Source organism: Oncorhynchus keta, unplaced genomic scaffold (assembly GCF_023373465.1).
Source record: "Oncorhynchus keta strain PuntledgeMale-10-30-2019 unplaced genomic scaffold, Oket_V2 Un_contig_1690_pilon_pilon, whole genome shotgun sequence".
In the NCBI taxonomy this organism is placed as follows: Eukaryota; Metazoa; Chordata; class Actinopteri; order Salmoniformes; family Salmonidae; genus Oncorhynchus; species Oncorhynchus keta.
This window is the reverse complement of record NW_026280186.1, coordinates 479,501-504,000: the sequence shown is the minus strand read 5'-3', so window position 1 is coordinate 504,000 and position 24,500 is coordinate 479,501. Positions and strand designations below refer to the sequence as shown.

Genomic DNA, 24,500 nt, shown 5'->3' with positions numbered 1-24,500 from the left:
TCTTTTTCTCGTGCTCTCTTTCTCTCTCTATCTCTATACATTGCCTTGCGAAAGTATTCACCCGCCTTGACATTTTTCCTATTTTGTTGCCTAAAAACCTGGAATTAAAATATATATATATATTTTTTTTTTTTTTGGGGGGGGGGGGGTTGTATCATTTGATTTACACAACATGCCTACCACTTTGAAGATGCAAAATATTTTTTATTGTGAAACAAACAGAAAACAGAAGACTTGAGTGTGCATAACTATTCACCCCCCCCCCCTCCAGAGTCAATGCTTTGTAGAGCCACCTTTTGCAGCAATTACAGCTGCAAGTCTCTTGGGATTTGTCTCTCTAAGCTTGGCACATCTAGCCACTGGGATTTTTGCCCATTCTTCAAGGCAAAACTGCTCCAGCTCCTTCAAGATGGATGGGTTCCTGCTGGTGTACAGCAATCTTTAAATAATACCACAGATGTTCAATTGGATTGAGGTCTGGGCTATGACTACTTCATTCTTAATTAAACCCTGCAAGTGTTGCTTTAGCAGTATGCTTAGGGTCATTGTCCTGCTGGAAGGTGAACCTCCGTCCCAGTCTCATATTTCTGGAAGACTGAAACAGGTTTCCCTCAAGAATTTCCCTGTATTTAGCGCCATCCATCATTCCTTCAATTCTGACCAGTTTCCCAGTCCCTGTCGATGAAAAACATCCCCACAGCATTATGCTGCAACCACCATGCTTCACTGTGAGGATGGTGTTCTCGGGGTGATGGGAGGTATTGGGTTTGTGCCAGATATAGCATTTTCCTCCATGGCCAAAAAGCTACATTTTAGTCTCATCTGACCAGAGTATCTTCTTCCATATGTTTGGGAAGTCTCCCATATGCCTTTTGGCGGACACCAAACAGTGTTTGCTTATTTTTTTCTTTAAGCAATGGCTTTTTTCTGGCCATGCTTCTGTAAAGCCCAGCTCTGTGGAGTGTACGGCTTAAAGTGGTTCTATGGACAGATACTCCAATCTCCGCTGTGGAGCTTTGCAGCTCCATCATGGCTATCTTTGGTCTCTTTGTTGTCTCTCTGATTAATAACCTCCTTGCCTGGTATGTGAGTTTTGGTGGGCGGCCCTCTTTTGGCAGGATTGTTGTGGTGCCATATTCTTTCCATTTTTTAATGATGGATTTAATGGTGCTCCGTGGGATGTTCAAAGTTTCTGATATTTTTTTATAACCCAACCCCGATCTGTACTTCTCCACAACCTTGTCCCTGACCTGTTTGGAGAGCTCCTTGGTCTTCATGGTGCCGCTTGCTTGGTGGTGCCCCTAGCTTAGTGGTGTTGCAGACTCTGGGGCCTTTCAAAACAGGTGTATATATACTGGGCTCATGTGACGGATCATGTGACACTTAGATTGCACACAGGTGGACTTTATTTAATTAATTATGTGACTTCTGAAGGTAATTGGTTTCGCCAGATCTTATTTAGAAGCTTCATAGCAAAGGGGTGAATACATATGCACACATCACTTTTCTGTTTAGAATTTTTTCCAATTTTTTGAAACAAGTTATTTTTTTAACTTCACCAATTTGGACTATTTTGTGTGTCCATTGCATGAAATCCAAATAAAAATACATTTAAATTACAGGTTGTAATGCAACAAAATAGGAAAAATGTCAAGGGGGTGAATACTTTTGCTATGCACTGTATATATAGAGTACCAGTTTGGACACTGCTACTCATTCAAGGGTTTTTCTTTCTACTATTTTCTACATTGTAGAATAATAGTGAAGACACTATGAAATAACACATATGGAATCATGTAGTAACCAAAAAAGTGCTAAACAAATCAAAATATATTTTACATTTGATATTCTTCAAAGTAGCCACCCTTTGCCTTGATGACAGCTTTACACACTCTTGGCATTCTCTCAACCAGCTTAATGAGGTAATCACCTGTAATCCATTTCAATTAACAGGTGTGCCTGGTTAAAAGTTATGTTGTGGAATTTATTTCCTTCCAAATGCATTTGAGCCAATCAGTTGTGTTGTGACAAGGTAGGGGTGGTATACAGAAAATAGCCCTATTTGGTAAAATTCCAAGTCCATCTAATGGCAAGAGCAGCTCAAATAAGCAAAGTGAAACGACAGTTCGTCATTACTTTAAGACATGAAGGTCATTCAATACGGAAAAACCATCAAGCGCTATGATGAAACTGGCTCTCATGAGGACTGCCACAGGAAAGGAAGGCCCAGAGTTACCTCTGATGCAGAAGATAACTTCATTACAGTTACCAGCCTCAGAAATTGCAGCTCAAATAAATGCTTCACAGAGTTCAAGTAACGGAAACATCTCAACATCAACTGTTCAGAGGAGACTGCGTGAATCAGGGCTTCATAGTCGAATTGCTGCAAAGAAACCAGTACTAAAGGACACCAATAAGAAGAAGGGACTTGCTTGGGCCAAGAAACACGAGCAATGGACATTAGACAGGTGGAAATCTGTCATTTGGTCTGATGAGTCCAAATATCAGATTTTTGGTTCCAACCGCCGTGTTTTTGTGAGACACAGGGTAGGTGAACGGATGATCGCCGCTTGTTTGGTTCCCACGTGAAGCATGGAGGAGGAGGTGTGATGGTTTGGGGGTGCTTTGCTGGTGACACTGTCAGTGATTTATTTAGAATTCAAGGCACACTTAACCTGCATGGCTAGCACAGCATTCTACAGCGATACGCCATCCCATCTGATTTGCGCTTAGTAGGACTGTCATTTGTTTCTCAACAGGACAATGATCCAACACACTTCCGGGCTATGTAAGGGCTATTTGACCAAGAAGGAGAGTGATAGAATGCTGCATCAGATGACCTGGCCTCCACAATCACCCAACCTCAACCAAATTGAGATGGTTTGGGATGAGTTGGACCACAGAGTGGAGAAAAAGCAGCCAACAAGTGCTCAGCATATGTGGGAACTCCTTCAAGACTGTTGGAAAAGCATTCCCTGATGAAGCTGGTTGAGAGAATGCCAAGAGTGTGCAAAGCTGTCATCAAGGCAAAGGGTGGCTACTTTGAAGAATCTAAAATGTAAAATATATTTTGATTTGTTTTACACTTTTTTGGCTATTACGTGATTCCATATGTGCTATTTCTAGGTTTTCATGTCTTCACTATTATTCACATTCATTCATGACTCTTCAGCACACTCTTATGACTCAAATCAATTACCTTTTATGTCCACCCTATGACAAAACCAACGTTATTAGCGAAATGTTATCACAGTAACACTCAGTAACCAAAACCTCAGTAACACTCCTCTCTATGTCCTACCCCATCAGGAGTCTGGATGAGATCCATCAGAACCGCCACCACTCCTGCTCCCCCTCTCGTTACCATGACTCCCACGGGGAGCACCGCTCCGGGGACTCGGACTACGAGTACTCCGAGGACAGGTAACATCACCCAGACAGTGGTGGCTGGTGGCCTTTGTTTATTAGGGAGGAGGTTAGACGTTAGATGCTGGAGTTTAAGATTACAGCCGGTCTGAGAATAGTTTGGTGGTTTATGGCAGGGAGAGAGTGTGTGCAGGTTATGCAGTGAAGTTCCAGTGTTTGTGTAGAATACGGAGATACTTTGGTGTATCTTATTTGAGTAGAGCTTTGAGTTCAATATAGGAGTTGATGTCGACATGGTTTCCTCCTTATTTTGTTCATTTGCAATGAAGTACCTGTAGAAGTGCAGTATTCCTTTATGCCCAATCATTTCAAAGAGGTTGACCACCAGCTTTTAATTTTTGAGGTTGAAAGTGTCGGATACTCCAAAGACAAGTGGAATAGCAGGCTGCATTAGTACTGTTCTATACTAATAATACTAATAATCACTAATACGACTAACAGTCTAATGCAAAAGGTTAATATCATATTTATTATTATTGATGCTGAATCAAAATTATGATTTCATGATTTCTTCTCATTCATTTCTCATGAGCGGCTTTGTCTGATTTGACCATCCTCTTACGTTGTTGTTTTTGACTGGTTGTTCGGTTCACCCATCGCCATGGCAATCACAGTGAGGTCCTCGAGATGCACAGGTCTATCCGAGGCGGGAGTGCCGAGTGCCTGCACACAAACAGGTAAACAAAAACAACAACAACCAAAAAGCCAGAGACGTTACTGTTATCGTCCCTACCCACCATCTTTCTTCTATTGTATTACCCATCATTCTTTGCATTGTCATTCAATGTCAACAGCGCCATGTTATCTCTGTCAGTGATACTACAGTCTATGGTTGTGATATAGAGAGTGTATGTTATGTATCACGTGGCAACGTTTTTGTTTAATGTGATGTGTTCCTATTCCATGTGCTGCATCAATGTGCTGCTTTTTGTCTACCTGCATAGAAGGTGGACAATGTGAAAGTCGTCTTTGTGATGTAATTCGGCTTGATCTAGTTGTAGAATATCGATGAATTCGTTCCAGACACAAAGGGACATGTTTTTTCACCCGAGAGGCCAAACGTAGTACCACACACTCTCCATGACACCATAAAAACATTGAGTTTATGTTGGGTTTCAAACAGATTATAATAGATTCCAGAACAGCTCTATCGTTGACCTCACAATAGTATGAAAATCACTCTTGGTGAATGACATTTTTGTCTGAACATTTGATCTATAGCAGATGAATGTTATTTTTGCCTGGACGTTTTATTTATACAATTGTATTGTTCTTTTCCCCCTCTTCTGTTTTTCTTCTCCTCTCAATCAATGCACGGTCTACACTCAAATAACTACACAGGGGCGTAGCTAGGTCCAGCAATACACTACCACCCAAAATGCCCCTATTAGTCAATGGTATACACAAGGACATATACAGGTAAGAGAGTAGAATAAGAAAACCCTGCTCTCTTTCCCTTTTCTCTTCCCCAAAACCTGAACTCAACTCATCGTTGGCATTTTGTGGCTTATGACGTTGTATCAACGTTCTCTCAACGTAATTGATTCCCCACCCCGACTCCTAACAGAGCTTTTCTGAATCGATGTGGAACCACTCTCCCAGGGTGTCTCAGGGGGAGTTGGGATATGCAAAAAAACACATTTCCAATTGGACAAATATAAGCGTCCACCAAATGATTATTGATTATAATATGATGACCCTGGACCAGATCTGTTACACTAGTACTATAGTAGTACTTCACTGTCTATTTTAATACTATAATCCTATGTACTGTCCTATATACAGTAGATATATTACATGCTTGGTTTCCCCATGCTATAATGCTTTGACATGTGCAACTTAAAATCTGTTTAGATGGACTTATATAATCAGCATTACATTTAATCTCCATACATATAATGAACGGCAGGACAGTCCCTCATCCCTACTTTCACCGTGTCCTCTGTTGTCGTCTATGTCTTGGGCCTCCATCAGACAATCCCCCATCACTACACCGTAGTTGGGGAGAGGAAATACTGAGAATGGGGATTAGGATGGAGCAGATGTGATATTCTGGTGTCAAACCTGGATATTCCTCCTCCGTGCCTCAAGCTTCAGGGATGTCCATCTGACGTTTTTATTGCATTGCTGTTTTTATATGGTTTGTTTGTTGACTTCAGTGCCACTGTTGGGTTTCCTTGTACGTCTTTATCATGGTTCATTATTTGGCCTCTCATTCCCTTTGCATGCACGTCAAATCTAGGTTTTCTTTCCCTTTCTTGCATGCGTCTATACCATCCACCACGGATTCACGCGCGTGTAGCAACACCCTCCCTGCATGCCTAAAGAGCAAGCCTCCCCGGGGGCATCAGGGAGGGGGCGGTCCTGCCTCCCGTAGCGTCCTCACGCACCGTGTGCTCAGGTTCACTGATGAGGTCACCGTTAGGTAAGAAACCCATTACCCCGGACAGACGTCCTACTCGCTCCCTTCGTCCTCTGCCCTTCCACCCCCAACGGACTTCACCTCTCCACCCCCGGCCCCACGGGTGATCCTCTCCCACCGCCTAACAGGCCTGCCTTTGCACTCCACCATCCATCCCTTTGTGAGGGATCGAATGCTCATCCTTAACCTCAACTTGTGGAAGACCACAGGACACACAACAGGGTTGACTGTATTAAACAGCAAGTCCTTATTGGCACACTGCAACCCATAGCATACATTGGGGCTCTGTGTCATGTGAGGCATGTGATGCCAGTTGGACACAGCATCTTTTCCAGTGTTGTGTTGACGTCCATGGCTCCAACAAAGACCATGACATGACAAATGACAAGGTCCTCGACTGTAGTAGGCTCCCTGCCAGAGAGAAGGGAGAGAGAAAGAGATTGTGTGTGTGTGATAGAGTATTTGTGCTGAAGTATGTCTGCTCACGCAAATCTCACCCAGTCCACTCTCCTCTTCCACCAAGAGCAAGTTCCCATGGCAACGCTCCAACCTTCCCATCAGGTGGACTGACTGTACAGTATGGCCGCAAAGGACCGCTACTGTAATGAATGGAGGTTTACAACCCCCTTATAAGTTGTATCTAATGTTTGTTCCTTCTTTTCTTTCTGTTTCCTCGTTTCCCCCTCCCACCTCTATTTGCAATTCCTTCCTTCTGTCTTGGACTCTTTATTTCCCTCGATTCTCTCTCTCTTGCTTTGTTTTTTTCTCACTCTACCATTCCTTGTCTCTGTCTTGCACGCTTCCTTTCACTCTGTCCCACCTCTTCCTCTTTTCCCTTCCTTCTCTTCCCTCTGTGCTACTGTAGTGATCTGCAGCCCAGTCTGGACCGGGTGAGGAGTGCCAGCACCACCTGCCTCAGACCTGACACCAACCTCCACTCTCCTGATAGAGACAGGTACACACACACCAGCATCCACTCTCCTGATAGAGACAGGTACACACACACCAGCATCCACTCTCCTGATAGAGATAGGTACACACACACACACCAACCTCCACTCTCCTTATAGAGACAGGTACACCCACACCAGCATCCACTCTCCTGATAGAGGCAGGTACACACACACCAACCTCCACTCTCCTGATAGAGACAGGTACACACACACACAACCTCCACTCTCCTGATAGAGACAGGTACACACACACCAGCATCCACTCTCCTGATAGAGACAGGTACACACACACCAACCTCCACTCTCCTTATAGAGACAGGTACACACACACACCAACCTCCACTCTCCTGATAAAGACAGGTACACACACACCAACCTCCACTCTCCTGATAAAGACAGGTACACACACACCAACCTCCACTCTCCTGATAGAGACAGGTACACACACACACCAGCATCCACTCTCCTGATAAAGACAGGTACACACACACCAACCTCCACTCTCCTGATAGAGACAGGTACACACACACCAGCATCCACTCTCCTGATAGAGACAGGTACACACACACCAGCATCCACTCTCCTGATAGAGACAGGTACACACACTCTCCACTCTCCTGATAGAGACAGGTACACACACACACCAACCTCCACTCTCCTGATAAAGACAGGTACACACACACCAACCTCCACTCTCCTGATAGAGACAGGTACACACACACAAGCATCCACTCTCCTGATAGAGACAGGTACACACACACACCAACCTCCACTCTCCTGATAAAGACAGGTACACACACACACCAACCTCCACTCTCCTTATAGAGACAGGTACACACACACACCAACCTCCACTCTCCTGATAAAGACAGGTACACACACACCAACCTCCACTCTCCTGATAGAGACAGGTACACACACCACTCTCCACTCTCCTGATAGAGACAGGTACACACACACACCAACCTCCACTCTCCTGATAAAGACAGGTACACACACACCAACCTCCACTCTCCTGATAGAGACAGGTACACACACACCAGCATCCACTCTCCTGATAGAGACAGGTACACACACACCACTCTCCACTCTCCTGATAGAGACAGGTACACACACACACCAACCTCCACTCTCCTGATAAAGACAGGTACACACACACCAACCTCCACTCTCCTGATAAAGACAGGTACACACACACCAACCTCCACTCTCCTGATAGAGACAGGTACACACACACCAGCATCCACTCTCCTGATAGAGACAGGTACACACACACACCATCCTCCTCTATAGGAGATAACCTACTGCACCTCCTTTTCTGGGTTTACAATGTTTATTTAGTAGTTGAACATTTCTTTATTCTCTCAAATACTGTAAAAAAAACAATCATTTGAGTGTTCTATTTTCCCAGAGTATACCAATACGTTGAATCAACAAAGATTCAATATCACTTCACCCGTTCTTGTCATGCATGTTATCTATCAATTTTTCACCACTAGCTCCTCCGTGTATATTGAGAGGTGCTGGCAACACAGTGACTACACAATAACAGCTCTTTCACATTGACCTGCACAATAATTCACACCTACTGTCGCTGACTGTTTTGGCCAGCAGAGGCATTCTAGTTGCCAGGGAATCCCAATGCTTTTATCTCGTTCTAAACTAACATGAATCCAGCCCTCCCTCCACTCACTGTGTCCATCTCCCTGTTTCCCCACCTGGGGGATGCCTCACCCCACCACACCTCCAGATGCTCCAACTCTCTGCCCCGCAGACAGCCTGCAGGCCCCAGGATTTTAGTAGAGCAGGCCTCCCCAGAGGAAGAAAGGTACTGGGTACCGACCTAGCCCTACCCTTACCTCCCAGGACCCAAGCTGCAGTCCTGCTACTGTACTTGCTTAGCACTGCGTGGCTACTATAGTTTTCCTCTTAACCATAAGCCTAACCCTTGCGCTAGCCCTGCCCTAAACCTAACCCTAACCCCGCACTTTATAGTTTTCCTAGATGTTCTAGATTACAGTGTAAGCTGGTGGGTTGTTGTAACGCTGCAGTTACTGCTCCTCTTGCTGCTTCACCTTACTGACCTGCACCTGACTTCCTGCTTCCTCTGCTACACATCTGACTTCCACGTGCTCTGTTGTCATGGTGTTGTCATGTTTCTGTTCTGAACAGTTAGTAGCAAGTAATGTAGTAGTGCAACATAGTCGGCTAACATGTTGCATCAACATTTTTTTGGAAGCAAAATCATTTCAGCCAAATCGTGTCTTTTATTTTAAATAAAACACCAGCCGACCACGCATTAAAGATCCGTCTTTAGTTTTGTTTCTCCATTGGGTTACCCATCCTCCATTTTGTCTTCTTCTCATGTCCTCCATGTCACAGGCAGTCAGGGAGCCTGGGTAGACCTGACAGTCAGAGAGGTAACAGCAAGAAAGGCCTGGAGGCTGACAGGTAAGGTCATTCTTTCATTCATTCATTCACCCCATCCCTCTCTCATACACCCCCATTCACCCCATCCCTCTCTCATACACCCCCATTCACCCCATCCCTCTCTCATACACCCCCATTCATCCTGTCCTCTATCTGGATGGAGATCATCACTCTTCAAATCTAGAATGTGTTGACGTCTGATGTCAATCTGAATTGTTACAGATTGTGACTTTGCTGTGAATATAATTTAGCAGCACAGCAAAACCTTTTCTAAATGAGCGTTGTTAAGATGTACTGTCAGTAGACCCATAGCCCTAGTTCTGTGTTTTCTTGAATTGTTATGTCCTTCATTTATTGTGTTCCTTCATTATGTTGTATATGATTTACATTGTGGGCCATAAGGTCCTTCATTATGTATGATTTATATAACGATTTACATTTTACATTGTGGGCCATAAGGTCCTTCATTATGTTTTATATGATTTACATTGTGGGCCATAAGGTCCTTCATTATGTTGTATATGATTTACATTGTGGGCCATAAGGTCCTTCATTATGTTGTATATGATTTACATTGTGGGCCATAAGGTCCTTCATTATGTTGTATATGATTTACATTGTGGGCCATAAGGTCCTTCATTATGTTGAATATGATTTACATTGTGGGCCATAAGGTCCTTCATTATGTTGTATATGATTTACATTGTGGGCCATAAGGTCCTTCATTATGTTGTATATGATTTACATTGTGGGCCATAAGGTCCTTCATTATGTTGTATATGATTTACATTGTGGGCCATAAGGTCCTTCATTATGTTGAATATGATTTACATTGTGGGCCATAAGGTCCTTCATTATGTTGTATATGATTTACATTGTGGGCCATAAGGTCCTTCATTATGTTGTATATGATTTACATTGTGGGCCATAAGGTCCTTCATTATGTTGAATATGATTTACATTGTGGGCCATAAGGTCCTTCATTATGTTGTATATGATTTACATTGTGGGCCATAAGGTCCTTCATTATGTTGTATATGATTTACATTGTGGGCCATAAGGTCCTTCATTATGTTGTATATGATTTACATTGTGGGCCATAAGGTCCTTCATTATGTTGTATATTATTTACATTGTGGGCCATAAGTTCCTTCATTATGTTGTATATGATTTACATTGTGGGCCATAAGGTCCTTCATTATGTTGTATATGATTTACATTGTGGGCCATAAGTTCCTTCATTATGTTGTATATGATTTACATTGTGGGCCATAAGGTCTTTCATTATGTTGTATATGATTTACATTGTGGGCCATAAGGTCCTTCATTATGTTGTATATGATTTACATTGTGGGCCATGAGTTTCTTCATTATGTTTTTATGATTTACATTTGTTACCATTTATATCATTTCGCTTTCTTTCGTTTGTTTGTTCTTTTCTTTCCACGTGGCCTGTTGATGCCAGTCGTATCCAGCCCACCTCTATACTGAGGGGCAGTAGGGGGAGAGGGGGACCGCTGCGCCCCTTTAACCAGACACCCCTGGGGGGATCTGCCCCTAACTCACCACGACAGGACAGGTGCATGCTGGTGCCCTAACATTCACACCCTTACAACCCCTTGTTGTACCCCTTCGTCTCGTTTTGACCTCTGTGCTCCCTATACCTCACTGTTCTGCTGCTCCTATTGATTGTGGGAGCAGTAAACCAATCCTATTGGTTCCCTCTAGTGTATGGTCAAGGATGTAGCCACCCTGGGTTTTATATATGCTGGAATGGGCCTACTGTGGAGGAGTTGAACTCATTCACTTGTATTTCATTTCTCTTTCTCCTTTTCTCTCTTTTTCTGTCTCTTGTCTCTCTCTCTCAGAACACACACCCACAGCCCCTCCCCTCCTACGGGGACTCCCCAGTCAGGTCGCAGGGGCAGACAGCTGCCACAGGTTCCTGCCAGAAGCAGCAGTGTAGAGCAAGGTAGGTTGTCAAGGAGTGTGTGTGTGTGTGTGTGTGTCTGTGTGTGTGTGTGTGTGTCTCTGTCTTTATCTGTGTCTGTGTCTGTGTCTGTGTCTGTGTCTGTGTCTGTGTCTGTGTCTGTGTCTGTGGCTGTGGCTGTGGCTGTGGCTGTGGCTGTGGCTGTGCGTGTCGGGATGTGTCTTGTACTACAACTGAGTGTATGAAATCATAACTCCGACCATTCAAAACCATTTTGTCTGAGTATTCTTCCTCACGTTCCTCATTCTCTTCTACCTCCATGTACATGAAGACAATATACCTGTAGATAATAAACCTGTTGCTGCTAGTAAACCTAATGAAAAAGGTAATTATATGGCACAAATGTTTCTGACCCAACTTTATATTATGTTTTAGATTTTAGACCCTTTCTATCCAGTAGATGTGATTTTCCTTTTCCCTCTTTATATCCCCCAACAATTATGACCCTCTGTGCACGCTGTAGTATTCCGTACATGACATCTAATGAAAGTGATGCACAGCATGCGCCTCCTAGTGTCCAAATAGAGCAATGACACTAAGAGTACAGTACAGTTGTCTAATACCTCCAATCACCTCCTGCTTCCTCTGTTCACCTTGTTCCCGGGTGAAGTTTCAACTAGGTACAGATCTAGGATCAGATTTCCCTTCCCCGAATCCTAACCTTAAACATAAGTAGGGGAAATGTAAAACTGACCCAAGATCAGCATTTAGGAGCAACTTCACCCTACATCGTTCACCTTCACTGTCATTCACCTGAGAGGTTGTGTGTTTCTTGTGTAATTTACTGTATTATTACTGTATTCATGAATGAAGTCATTTCCTCCCAGCTCTAGCAGTAGAGGAGCGAGCCAGACAGATGAACATGAAAGTACATTCCTACCGGCCTTCAGGCTCCCATGACCCCGAGACGAACCTCAAGACCAAACGAGAGGTCAGTACTGTTGCATCTCTCTGCTGAAAGACAGGCACTATTTCCTGGTCCACCTTAACATTACAACTCTGTTGTAGTTACATAGATCTAGACCTCGAGCTACAATATATTAACTGTCGTTCAAGATGGCCACTGTCCTCCACATATAAAAAGTTGGAGAGTTTTCCATGCTGATTAATTTTTCATTGTCAGTTTCAACATCGATGCCACTTTGGGTATTGAGGAGCAGTGGTGTAAAGTACTTAGATAAATATACTTGAAAGTACCACTTAAGTAGTTTTGGGGGGTATCTGTATTTTACTTTACTATTTATATTTTTCACTTCACTACATTTTTAAAGAAAATAATCTACTTTTTACTCTATACAGTTTCGCTGAAACCCAAAAGTACTCGTTACATTTTGAATGCTTAGCAGGACAGGAAAATGGTCAAGTTCATGCACTTAACCAAGAGAACATCCCTGGTCATCCCTATTGCCTCTGATCTGGTGGACTCACAAAACACAAATGCTTAATTTGTAAATGATATCTGAATGTTGGAGTGTGCTCCTGGCTATCCGTATATTAAAAAACAAGAACATAGTGCCTTCTGGTCTTTGAAATGATTTCTACTTTTACTTTTACTTTCAATACTTAAGTATATTTTAGCAATTACTTTTACTTTTGAGACTTAAGTATAATTAAAACCAAATACTTTTAGACTTTTACCTCAAGTAGTATTTTACTTGAGTCCTTTTCTATTAAGGTATCTTTACTTTTACTCAAGTATGACAATTGGGTCGTTTTTCCACCACTGTTGGGGAGCAGATCTACACATGAACCTCAGCTAGACACCAGTATTTTATTGGACCTACTGTATGTACAGTAACTATGTACAGTAACTATGTACAGTAACTATGTACAGTAACTATATACAGTAACTATGTACAGTAACTATCTTCCTCTCTCCTCTCTCACCTCCTTCAGATGTATGCGGATCAGCGGCGGAGCTCTGACAACGTGTCGGCCCGCTCGTCAGACAGCGACATGAGTGACGCGTCGGCCCTATCCCGCGCCAGCAGTGCCTCACGCCTCAGCAGCACCTCCTACATGTCCATCCAATCAGAACGCCCGCGCGGGAGGCTCAGGTCGGTACCCTGCTCGACACTTTCATTGAGTTTCATATGTTCTTACAAGATCATTTACAAGGTAATTGGGCATCAATAACCGATTGAAGATATTGAAGAAATCAAAAGCATAGTGTGGAGTTTGTTCTTCTGTCAGTCGTGGATGCCCGTTCTTTTATCAGTCTGTGTTCCTTTCGTCTGTCTTTTTTCTGCATGCTAATGGGTGCACGTTTCAATCTTTTTGCATGATCGTGTTTCTCTGTGAATACTTGCATTGCATACACACAAACACACACGGTGGGGAAACCCAAAATGAATGGACACAGGTCCAAGTCTTTAGAGGACGAGAAGAAGGAGAGGAGGATCTCGTGGGGGATGAATGGAGAGCAGGAGAGGATGAGGGCAGCAGGGAAGAGACGGTTCTCTCAAGAGCTGAAGAGGAGGAGACACACTGTGTCTGGGGACCCCAAAGACGCCAGGTAAAGAAAAGAGAAAAGGTCCTTTGCTCCGTCACGGGATGGAGGGACCTACAATGGGCCATGGCAGACAAGGGCCCATATTTTAGGGACCTCACATAATCGCTGTGTACCCACTAAGCATGGTCCCCGTATCCCTATTGCTCCTGTTGTGACCTGTAAACAGCCTCAACCACCTACTGTAACTGTCACCTAGTGTCCCCTCAAACCTACCTGGCTATACATCACGTGTCAAACTCATTCCAAGGATGGCCAAGTGTCTGCGGGTTTTCGCTCCACCCTTATACTTGATTGATGGATAAAGGTCACTAATTAGTAAGGAAATCCTCTCACCTGGTTGTCTTGGTCTTAATTGAAGTGAAAGACCAAAAACCTGCTGCAGTCGGCCCTCCGTTGAATGAGTTTGACACCCCTGCTTTACGTGTACAAACTAGTGTCCCCTCAAACCCACCTGCCTTACATGTAAAAACGAGTGTCCCCTAAAACCCACCAGCCTTACTTGTAAAAATTAGTGTCCCCTAAAACCCACCACAGTCTTATTATACTTTCTTAGCCAACCATCCCATAGTTCTATAACCCCAACGGACTCACTCACATAACCCCACCCATAACTTCGCTCCCCGCACAACCCTAACGTCCCTATGGCTGACCAGTCCAGTCAACCACAGCCTGCCTGCTGACACGGACAAATGACCCAATCCCCTGAGCCTCACCTAGGCAGGCCCTTATTAACAGCCTAATGTTTTGAAGTCTGTGTGTGTGTGTGTGTGTGTGTGTGTGTGTGTGTGTGTGTGTGTGTGTGTGTGTGTGTGTGTGTGTGTGTGTGTGTGTGTGTGTGTGTGTGTGTGTGTGTGTGTGTGTGTGTGTGTGTGTGTGTGTGTGTGTGTGTGTGTGTGTGTGTGTGTGTGTGTGTGTGTGAGTGTGTGCGTGCGTGCGTGCGTGTGCGTGTGCGCGTGCGTGTGAGTGTCAATCCAAACAGAGTGGTTATAAAACAGAGGGCCCAAGGTCTTTGACATATGTTCTAAGAGATAGATCATGGCTATTGTGCAACTCAGAGAGAATGGAATGTGGTGGGTTGTTCGCTGGTTGCTCAGATTGCTGCAGACTGGCTCCAGGTCAGTTTGAAAGTACCCAATAAGAGATATTGGATTCATACAGTATATTGAAGACTGGTTAAGGCAGCAGCTACTCTTCCTGGTGTCCAGCAAAATGAAGGCAGTTATACAATTTTAAAAACATTACAATACATTCACAACAGATTTCACAGCATATTAAGTGTGTGCCATCAGGCCCCTAATCTACTACAACACATATCTACAACACATAATCCATGTGTACGTGTGTGTATAGTGCGTATGTTATCTTGTGTTTGTATGTATCTGTCTGTGCCTGTGTTTGTGTTGCTTCACAGTCGGCGCTGTTCATAAGGTGTATTTTTATCTGTTTTTTTTTATCTAATTTTACTGTTTGCATGAGTTACTTGAGGTGGAATAGTAGTCATGTAGTCATGGCTCTATTTACTACTGAGCGCCTCCCATAGTCTGTTCTGGACGTGGGGACTGTGAAGAGACCTCTGGTGGCATGTCTTGTGGGGTATGCATGAGAGGTATTCAACATGTCAATACCTCTCATAAGTACAAGTAGTGATGAAGTCAATATCTCCCCCACTTTGAGCCAGTAGAGATTGACATGCATATTATTAATGTTTTGACCATTGTATCAATATGTTTTGACCATGACAGTTTACAATCCAGGGTTACTCCAAGCAGTTTAATCTCTTCAACCTGCTCAATTACCACATTATTCATTACAAGATTAGGCGAGGTTTAGTGAATGATTTGTCCCAAATACAATGCCTTTAGTTTTACTTGCCTGCCATTCTGAAATTAACTGCAGCTCTTTGTTAAGTGTTGCAGTCATTTCAGTTGCTGTGGTAGCTGACATGTATAGTGTTGCGTCATCTGCAACATAGACACACTGGCTTTACTCAAAGCCAGTGGCATGTCGTTAGTAAAGATTTTTTAAAGTAAGGGGCCTAGACAGCTGCCCTGGGGAATTCCTGATTCTACCTGGATTTTGTTGGAGATGCTTCCATTATAGAACAACCTCTGTGTTCTGTTAGCAGGCAACTCTTTATCCAATATATAGCAGGGGGTGTAAAGCCATAACACATACATTTTTCCAGCAATGAACTATGATCGAAAGTGTCAAAAGCCGCACTGAAGTCAAACAAAACAGACCCCACAATGTTTTTATTATCAATTTATCTCAGCCAATCATCAGTCATTTATGTAAGTGTTGTGCTTGTTGAATGTCCTTCCCTAGAAGCATGCTTGAAAGTCTGTTGTCAATATGTTTACTGAAAAATAGCATTGTATCTGGTCAAACACTATTTTTTCCAAAAGTTTCCAAAGGGTTTGTAACTGGCTGATTGGTCGGCTTTGAGCCAGTAAAGGGGCTTTACTATCCTTAGGTTTGGGAATAACTTTTGCTTTCCTCCAGGCCTTACATGTTATAGTAGGCTTATATTGAAGATTTAACAAATAGGGGTGGCAATATCGTCCACTATCATCCTCAGTAATTTTCCATCCACGTTGTCAGATGCCAGTGGCTTGTCATTGTTCATAGACAACAATCATTTTTTCACCTCTTCCACACTTACTTTATGGAATTCAAAATTACAATGCTTGTCTTTCACAATTTGGTCGGATATACTTGGATGTGTAGTGTCAGTATTTGTTGCTGGCATGTCATGCCTAAATGTTCTATTCTCGCCAAAGAAAAAATCATTAAAGGAGTTGGCAATGTCAGTGGGTTTTGTGATTAATGAGCCATCTGATTCAATGAATGATGGAGCAGAGTTTGCCTTTTTTGCTCAACATTTCATTTAAGGTGATCCAAAGCTTTTTACTATCTGCTTTATGTAATTTATCTTTGTTTCATAGTGTAGTTTTCTTCTTTTTATTCAGTTTAGTCACATGATTTCTCAATTTGAAGTACGTTTGCAGATTGGTTGTACAGCCAGACCTATTTGCCATTTCTTTTGCCTCATCCCTCTCAAACATACAATTTTTCAATTCCTCATCAATCCATGGGGATTTAACAGTTTTACAGTAATTTTGTTAATGGGTGCATGCTTATTAGTAACTGGGATAAGCAATTTCATAAATGTGTCAAGTGCGTTGTCTGATTGCTCCTCATTCCACACCACGGACCAACAAAAATATTCTTTACATCGTCAACATAGAAATCACTACAAAACTTATTGTATGACCTCTTATACACTATATTTGACCCAGCCTTTGGAACTTTGGTTTTCCTAGGTATGGCTACTATATTGTGATCACTACGTACGATGGATCTGGATACTGCATTCAAGCACATTTCTGCAGCATTAGTAAAGATGTGATCAATACATGTTCATGATTTCATTCCTGTGCTGTTTGTAACTACCCTGGTAGCTTGATTGATAACCTGAACCGGGTTGCAGTTACTAGTTACATTTTGAAGCTTTATCTTGAGTGGGCAGCTTGATGAAAGCCAGTCAATATTTTAATCACCTCTCTATTGATATCACATACATTATCAAGCATTTCACACGGCATCCAGATACTGACTGTTAGCACTTGGTGGTCTATAGCAGCTTCCCACCAGAATGGGCTGTAGGTGAGGCAGATGAACCTGTAGCCATATTACTTCAACAGTATTTAACATGAGATCCTAAGCATTACTGGAATGTGGTTCTAAATAACAACAGCCACACCTCCACCTTTGGCATTTCTGTCTTTTCTGTAGATGTTATAACCATGTATTGCTACCACTGTATCATCAAAGATATTGTCTAAGTGAGTTTCAGAGATGGTCAGAATATGAATGTCATCTGTTACAAGCAAATCATTCATTTCATGAACCTTGTTTCTTAAGTTACATATGTTAACGTAGGTATTTTTAACACTTTTCTGGGATGCATGATTGTTTTTCTTGCTTTACTGGGAAGCCTAGCAGAGGTAGACATCCTATGGTTATTTATGTTAGCGCAGGGTGGTCTGCACACAGTGGGCTTCCTGTTAGGGGACACCAACCCAAGTACTAACAATATAACATTGATTCATAGGCATGTAATTACATAAAATAGCTGTAGAATCAGCAGAGGCATTCAGGACAGTAAGAAGGACATAAATTAGGTTACTTACATTGTGTCTTCCAACAACCTTTGCTGGAGCATTATGACAACTCAGTGACACAATGGTAGTGATTTAATCAGCTGGGCTTGGGTCAAGGAAAACAAATGATTTGGGTGGATACCATCCTCCTTATGCTACGCGCTTTGTTTCCAGAAGCTATCGAAATTGTCAATAAGTGGTACACCGACAGAGCTGCAATTGTCTCGTAGCCAGTTATGGAAGACTAAAAGTCTGCTGAACCGTTCAATGCCATGATTTAGGGAGGGCAGAGGGACAGATATTATTTGTTGGTGTCAAGTAGTGACCCAATCAGTTCTTTCAAATCCATCTTCAGCTGTTATGAGCTGCCCTTCATAATATCCTGAACCTTTGCCCCAGGAAAACACAAAGTCCTTGCCCCAGGTACAGCTCAGTGGAGGTGGACCGCGGTGGTCCAGGCTGAATCAGCCAATTGACTGACTAGGGAGAGGTACATGTTTCAAACTGACCACCATAGCCCCTGTGCCCAAGAAAGCGAAGGTAACCTGACTAAATGATTACCGCCCCGTAGCACTCGCGTCAGTAACCATGAAGTGCTTTGAAAGGCTGGTCACATGAACTCTATCATGCCGGAAACCCTAGACTATTCCAATTCGCATGCAGCCCAAACAGATCCACAGATGACGCCATCTCAATCGCACTTCACACTGGCCTTTCCCACCTGAACAAAAGGAACACCTATGTGAGAATGCTGTTCATTGACTACAGCTCAGCGTTCAACACCGTAGTGCCCACAAAGCTCATCACTAAGCGAAGGACCCTGGAACTAAACACCTCCCCCTGCACCTGGATCCTGGACTTCCTGACGGGCCGCCCCCAGGTGGTAAGGGTAGGCAGCAACACAACACAAAAATTGCCAAAGAATCTAGTCACCCAAGTCACAGACTGTTCTCTTTTCTACCGCATGGCAAGCGGTACCGGAGCGCCAAGTCTAGGTCCAAAAGGCTCCTTAACAGCTTCTACCCCCAAGCCATAAGACTGCTGAACAATTAATCAAATGGCCACCCAGGCATATTTACATTGACCCCCCTTTGTTTTTACACTGCTGCTACTCGCTGTTTATTATCTATGCATAGTCACTTTCCCCATACCTACATGTACAAATTACCTCAACTAACCCATACCCCCACCCATTGACTCGGTACCGGTACCACCTGTATATAGCCTCGTTATTGTTATCTCATTTTCGCGTGTTACTTTTTATTTAAAAAATTACTTTAGTTTATTTAGTCAATATTTTCTTAAATCGATTCCTTGAACGGCATTGTTGGTTAAGGGCTTGTAAGTAAACATTTCACGGTAAGGCCTACACCTGTTGTATTCGGTGCAGGTGACAAATAAAAGTTTGATTTGATTTGACATCCACAGCCATAGTGGGAACAATCGATCAATGAGCAGCCATTTCCTGGTTAAAGGTGGTAAGAGGTGTGCAGTGGCGGAAATTGATCATAGTCCAGGAAGGTCCCATTATGATCGTCTTGGATGTTTTGACAGGAAGCATTTAAAGATGCCAATAGTCTCATGGAATCCTTATTCAGTTCAAGGCGCTTGGTCAACTGTGTTTATTTCTTCATGAAGAGTAATATTCCTTTCTTTAGCTGCATCAAGTTCAATATATTTTTCACAAATGAAGGTATCCACCAGACCTTTCCCCGTGACAACTACAAACACGTCACAGATCCATCACTTAATAGCACGCAGGTCCCCAGCAGATTCAAAGGGGTTCACTGCTGAACGCCTACATTTCCCAGTGCCGTAATTGGTTGCACCAGATCTTATTTAGGGGCTTCATAGCAAAGGGGGTGAAAACATATACACACACCACTTTTCATTTTTTTTTTTTTTTTGAGATTTCTGAAACAAGTCGTCTTTTTCATTTCACAAATTTGGACTATTTTGTGTGTATCCATTACATGAAGTCCCAATAAAAATTCATTTAAATTACAGTTTGTAATGCAACAAAATAGGAAAAACGCCAAGTGTGGTGAATACTTCTACAAGGCACTGTACGTCTTGTTTGGCCACCATTGTGTCAAGTCAATGTGGTTCACACTGAGCATGGCGTGTGCAGAAAGTAGCCCATCCCTTTTTCCAACTGATTCGTCAATATAAATTCAGGGCATCAATGTTGGTGAGAAAAGTAGCAAAACTTTTGTCATTCCCGATGGCTAACGTTATGTCTTTCAAAAACGGCGCAGTAGAAAGGCCCCAAGGTAATGTGGAGGTGTTTGATGGAGATACTTGGATGCATACAGTATATTGATGACTGTCCCGAAGTCGGTTTGGAGGTGCTTGATTTCGAGACTTAGCTGCCTATGAGAAGAGGTGTGGACGTTATGGACACTACCTTGTCCCTTTATCTCCTCCCATCTCCTCCCATCTTCCTCGATCCTCCTTCTTCTTCTCTTTGAGGCTGCTATATTCTATCAGTCCCATTATTCAATTTCAGTGTATGGCTTAATTGTTCAATGCGGGGAAATGTGTTTGGTAATTTGAGCTGACATACAACATCACATGTGATATAGTCTCCTTGCTTATTTGGCTTGATTTAATGTTGTGCATGTGGTTGTGTGTCTGTGATTGTTGTGTGTGTCAACTTTCGTTGTTGTGTCTGCGTGTGTGTTTGTACGTCAGTGTGTATCTCAGATCCCTCCTGGCATGTGTCCTGTGCTCCCGCTGTCCAGACCCCCCCACCCCCTGGACCTTTTCTGAGCTGGAGTACCCTCCTCCCTAACCCCACCGCCGGCCCTTGCCCTTTCATCACCCCCCTCCACGGGGCTAAGGAGATGCCCCAGGCCCCCGCTACCCCTCCCTAGCCCCCTGGTCACATGGAGAGGGTCCACGATGGGTATGCGGGACGGGGACAGTGTGGCAGGGCTCTCCTGCAGCTCCCCGACCCCTTCAGAGGGGATGGACATGCACTAGCTCCTCCGAACCCCTAAAAAGCGTCACAGAGCACTAAGTGTCATCTGTCCCTGCTGTATGTTGGCCTGTCTGAGGAGAAGAAGCCTGAACAGCTAAGGCTATTGGCTGGGACTGAGAGACTCATTTATATTAATACTTTATATTTATATACTTTATATTTATACTAAAGAGACACATACACACATAAATATATATATATATATATATTATATCAGAGGAGGCTGGTGGGCGAAGCTATAGGAGGACGGGCTCATTGTAATGACTGTAGTGGAATGAATGGAATGGAGTCAAACATGTGGTTTCCATATGTTTGAAGTGTTTGATACCTTCCATTGATTCCATTCCAGCCATTACAAGGAGCCCATCCTCCTATAGCACCTACCACCAGCCTCCACTGATAATATATATAATACATTGTAATGTGTTTTAATTCTATTTCAGTGTTATCGACCATTACAAAAGTCCAGCAGTGATGGACATTGGACACAAGGCATATTGCTGAATTGTTTGGGATTTTGGAAGCGTATTTGGAAATTTGAGATAATTGAGATCATTTTTTCGTTTTGAGATCTTTTGGAGTCTGTTCAGGCTTTCTTGTATCACCAATATCATGTTTTAACATTAAACTCATTACAACCACTCACCAATCATTGTATGCCTCATATCATACTGTATAAGAACCTTGTTAATGATTGAAGTTTATTAGACTGTTGTGTATTCACCCACTAAAGTGAAGGTAACCCCTTACGTTATAAGTTCCTCTGCTCATTTCATATCTCAAGACTGTGGTTCCAGATGTAACTTTTACTCTCCTCTCTCTCCCTCTAGTCGGCAGGTTCGTGCGGCGCCGGGCCGGACCATGCTGAAGAGCACAAGCGTGAGCGGTGAGATCTACGCGTCAGAGCGCACCGACGGCAGCCAATCGGATACGGCGCTGGGCACGGTGGGCATGGGTGGCAAGAAGAGACGCTCCAGCCTCAGTGCCAGGGTGGTCTCCATCGTCTCCAACAGACGTAGTCGCAGCACGTCGCAGATCGTCGGCCCGGGTGAGTTCAAAGGTCAAAACGGACCCTCACCCAAATGAAGGAGACGCTCAGGATGGTTGTGGTTTGAAAATGTGGCTCTGGTATTTTGATTTGATTTACGGTTTACATTGAAAGACGGTGGTAGACAGACATTTAACAATTGGACATTACAGACAGTAAAAATGAGACAGTACGGACAGTCTGGCCATGACATGATAGCTCTCAGGTGTTTTTTAGGGTTAAGAGTGACCTGAAGCTACCTTATAGCACTTTCATCTGAATAAGACAGTACAAAAAATAGAGAAGCACATCACTCTTGACCTTGTGTTTACATGACTGCGCACCAAAATGTCCTTATGCTAGAATTCCAATCTTACGAATACAACCCACAAAAAGCATGTTAAAAAGAGTTTCAAAACAACCTGCTTCTACTCCAGATGACACCCGCTGCGGCCGAGCTTTCAGTCAGAGGGACTTGAAGGAATCTTTCTCAGCCTGGCTGGACTCACTGGAGGGTGGGGAGAGAGAGAGGAAGCAGGGAGGCAGAGAGAGAGGTAGTTGAAAGGCTCCAACTGCACTCTCTTCCTCTTCTTTTTTGCACTCCCCCTTTGTAGCTGACATAAAAAGCCATTATAAAGGAAACTAGGGCCGGGGGGGTCTCTCCATGCCTCTCTCCTCTCTCCCCATTGTTATATAGTATAGCAGTACGATTGGTGTTCTGTGTGATAGTTGCCCTCTTCACTGACAAAATCTAGAATTCATGTTAGGTTGAGAGAAATATTGTTTTATGGTTGATACGGGTGATTCTTGCTGTACTACAATTCATTTTAGGTTAGCGTTCTTTGACATGAATCTTGTTCTAGAGGCAGCTCTGCAGAGTGGTCACTAGCTGGCATAGCCATAAAGCCATGAAATCAAATTTTAAGCCTAAATCTAAGCTTAACCACACTTTTAACCTTAAATTAAGACCAAAAAAACACACACAAAAAATCATGAATTTTGACAATATAGCCAATTTTGACTTTGCAGCTTGCCCTTCTAGAGGAAATTGCTCAGTTCTGCCTCCAGGGAAAGATTCATAACAATAAACATCAACCTGCGTATCATCATCATGTACTACTGTATCGTTCTTTAGGATTGACTGTACGGTAAGCCATTGTCTGTATTAGGACAGAAGGATCTTGTTGGTTGTGTTGACGTGCCGAGGGATGGAACCTTGAAACAACAAAACATGTTGTTCTTTCTCTGTAAACATCTCTCCAACCCTCTCCAACCCATTGTTCAGCTGTGACTTGTGAAAACACAATGACAGAAAAGGATACTTTGACTTGCTGGCTCTTTCAATTTCTCTTTCGTGTCCTTTGTCCTCTGAGATGTAACATGGGTGGCCGTTCCCCAGCTCTGTCACTGTGTCCCATCACGACGATGAGGCAGCTAGGAATACATGGCACCACACCTGGTTCTCCTCACGAGGACCACAAAATAAAGCCTTCTGGCCTAAATGTGTTCATCCTCGAGAGTTCTGTTGTTTAGCACTGACCCATATAAACTAAGGCCTGGAAGATAGCACTTCAGGTCTCAGGAAGACAGTAGATAAGCCGTGCTAACTTAGCCATTAGCTTTAGCTCTCCGCTACATTGTGTATATTTTTTCCTCTCCGGTACCAGAGGGGAAGGGGAAGAAGGAGAAGGGTGCGTCCATCCAGAGGAGCACAGAGACGGGCATGGCTGTAGAGATGACCAGGAACATGAGTCGACAGTCCAGTAAAGAGTCCACCAACGGCACCATGAACAGCTGCAACTCCGAGGGAAAGTCAGTATACAGGCTCTCTCTCTCTCTCTCTATATATATATATATATATATATATATATATATATATATATATATATATATATATCTCTCTCTTTATTTCTCTCTCGCTCTATATATATATATATTTATCTCTCTCTTTATTTCTCTCTCTCTCGCCCTGTATACTGTATGTCTCTCTCCTTTTCCTCCCTCTACCCCATATTCTTTTTGTCCCTTTCTTCCTGTTTCTGTTTATGGGTACAAATGTTTGTTTTTTTCTCCAATGTTACATGAATTGACATTCACTGTGAAGTAAACAACCCAGTATTTCAGCATGATTGCAGTAAATTTGATAGATAATTTCACCTAGGACCCATAAGTCATGTACGGTAATTAGCTGTATATTGACTGTGTTCTTCCTCTGTTCCAGTCTGCTTTTCGGTGGGGTGCGTCTGGGACAGCCAGGCAACCAGTTCAGCGACTTCCTGGATGGTCTGGGTCCCGCCCAGCTGGTGGGCAGACAAACGCTGGCCACACCTGCCATAGGTGAGTCCCTATCCTGTTCTGTCTACTCATCATGTTATTGCCCTACCGTAGTTCCTCTGTGACTCCTCCCCAATTGATAGCTCATTGCTCAGCTATTTCTATACCCTTCTCTTCTCCCACAAGTCCGTTTCATTGATTCACATCGCTTCCTGTCCTCCGTCTCCATATTACCTCCATTACTCAATATCCTTCCAACTTCCCTCTTGAGAGACTCTGTTGCCCACTTTTCATACTACTTCCTATTTCGTGACCCTAGG

At 43.3% G+C, this 24,500-nt stretch overlaps 1 protein-coding gene across 20 annotated transcripts in view; it reads left to right on the top strand.

Moving 5' to 3' along the window:
* LOC118371272 (regulating synaptic membrane exocytosis protein 3-like) overlaps positions 1 to 24,500 on the top strand; it is a 90,082-nt gene that overhangs the window by 62,850 nt on the left and 2,732 nt on the right. For 9 of the 20 annotated variants that reach the window (XM_052503234.1, XM_052503237.1, XM_052503235.1 and 6 more), the window contains 13 exons: positions 3,310 to 3,423; positions 4,041 to 4,103; positions 6,714 to 6,803; positions 8,552 to 8,629; positions 9,184 to 9,252; positions 10,697 to 10,810; positions 11,100 to 11,203; positions 12,049 to 12,152; positions 13,118 to 13,278; positions 13,584 to 13,736; positions 21,710 to 21,927; positions 23,574 to 23,718; positions 24,128 to 24,243. In XM_052503234.1, the coding sequence (XP_052359194.1) occupies positions 3,310 to 3,423; positions 4,041 to 4,103; positions 6,714 to 6,803; positions 8,552 to 8,629; positions 9,184 to 9,252; positions 10,697 to 10,810; positions 11,100 to 11,203; positions 12,049 to 12,152; positions 13,118 to 13,278; positions 13,584 to 13,736; positions 21,710 to 21,927; positions 23,574 to 23,718; positions 24,128 to 24,243 (1,529 nt within the window). Of the gene's footprint in view, positions 1 to 3,309; positions 3,424 to 4,040; positions 4,104 to 5,750; positions 5,852 to 6,713; positions 6,804 to 8,551; positions 8,630 to 9,183; positions 9,253 to 10,696; positions 10,811 to 11,099; positions 11,204 to 12,048; positions 12,153 to 13,117; positions 13,279 to 13,583; positions 13,737 to 21,709; positions 21,928 to 23,573; positions 23,719 to 24,127; positions 24,244 to 24,500 lie in introns of those variants that run through there. The other 11 variants (XM_052503239.1, XM_052503252.1, XM_052503251.1 and 8 more) reach the window with 9 other exon arrangements.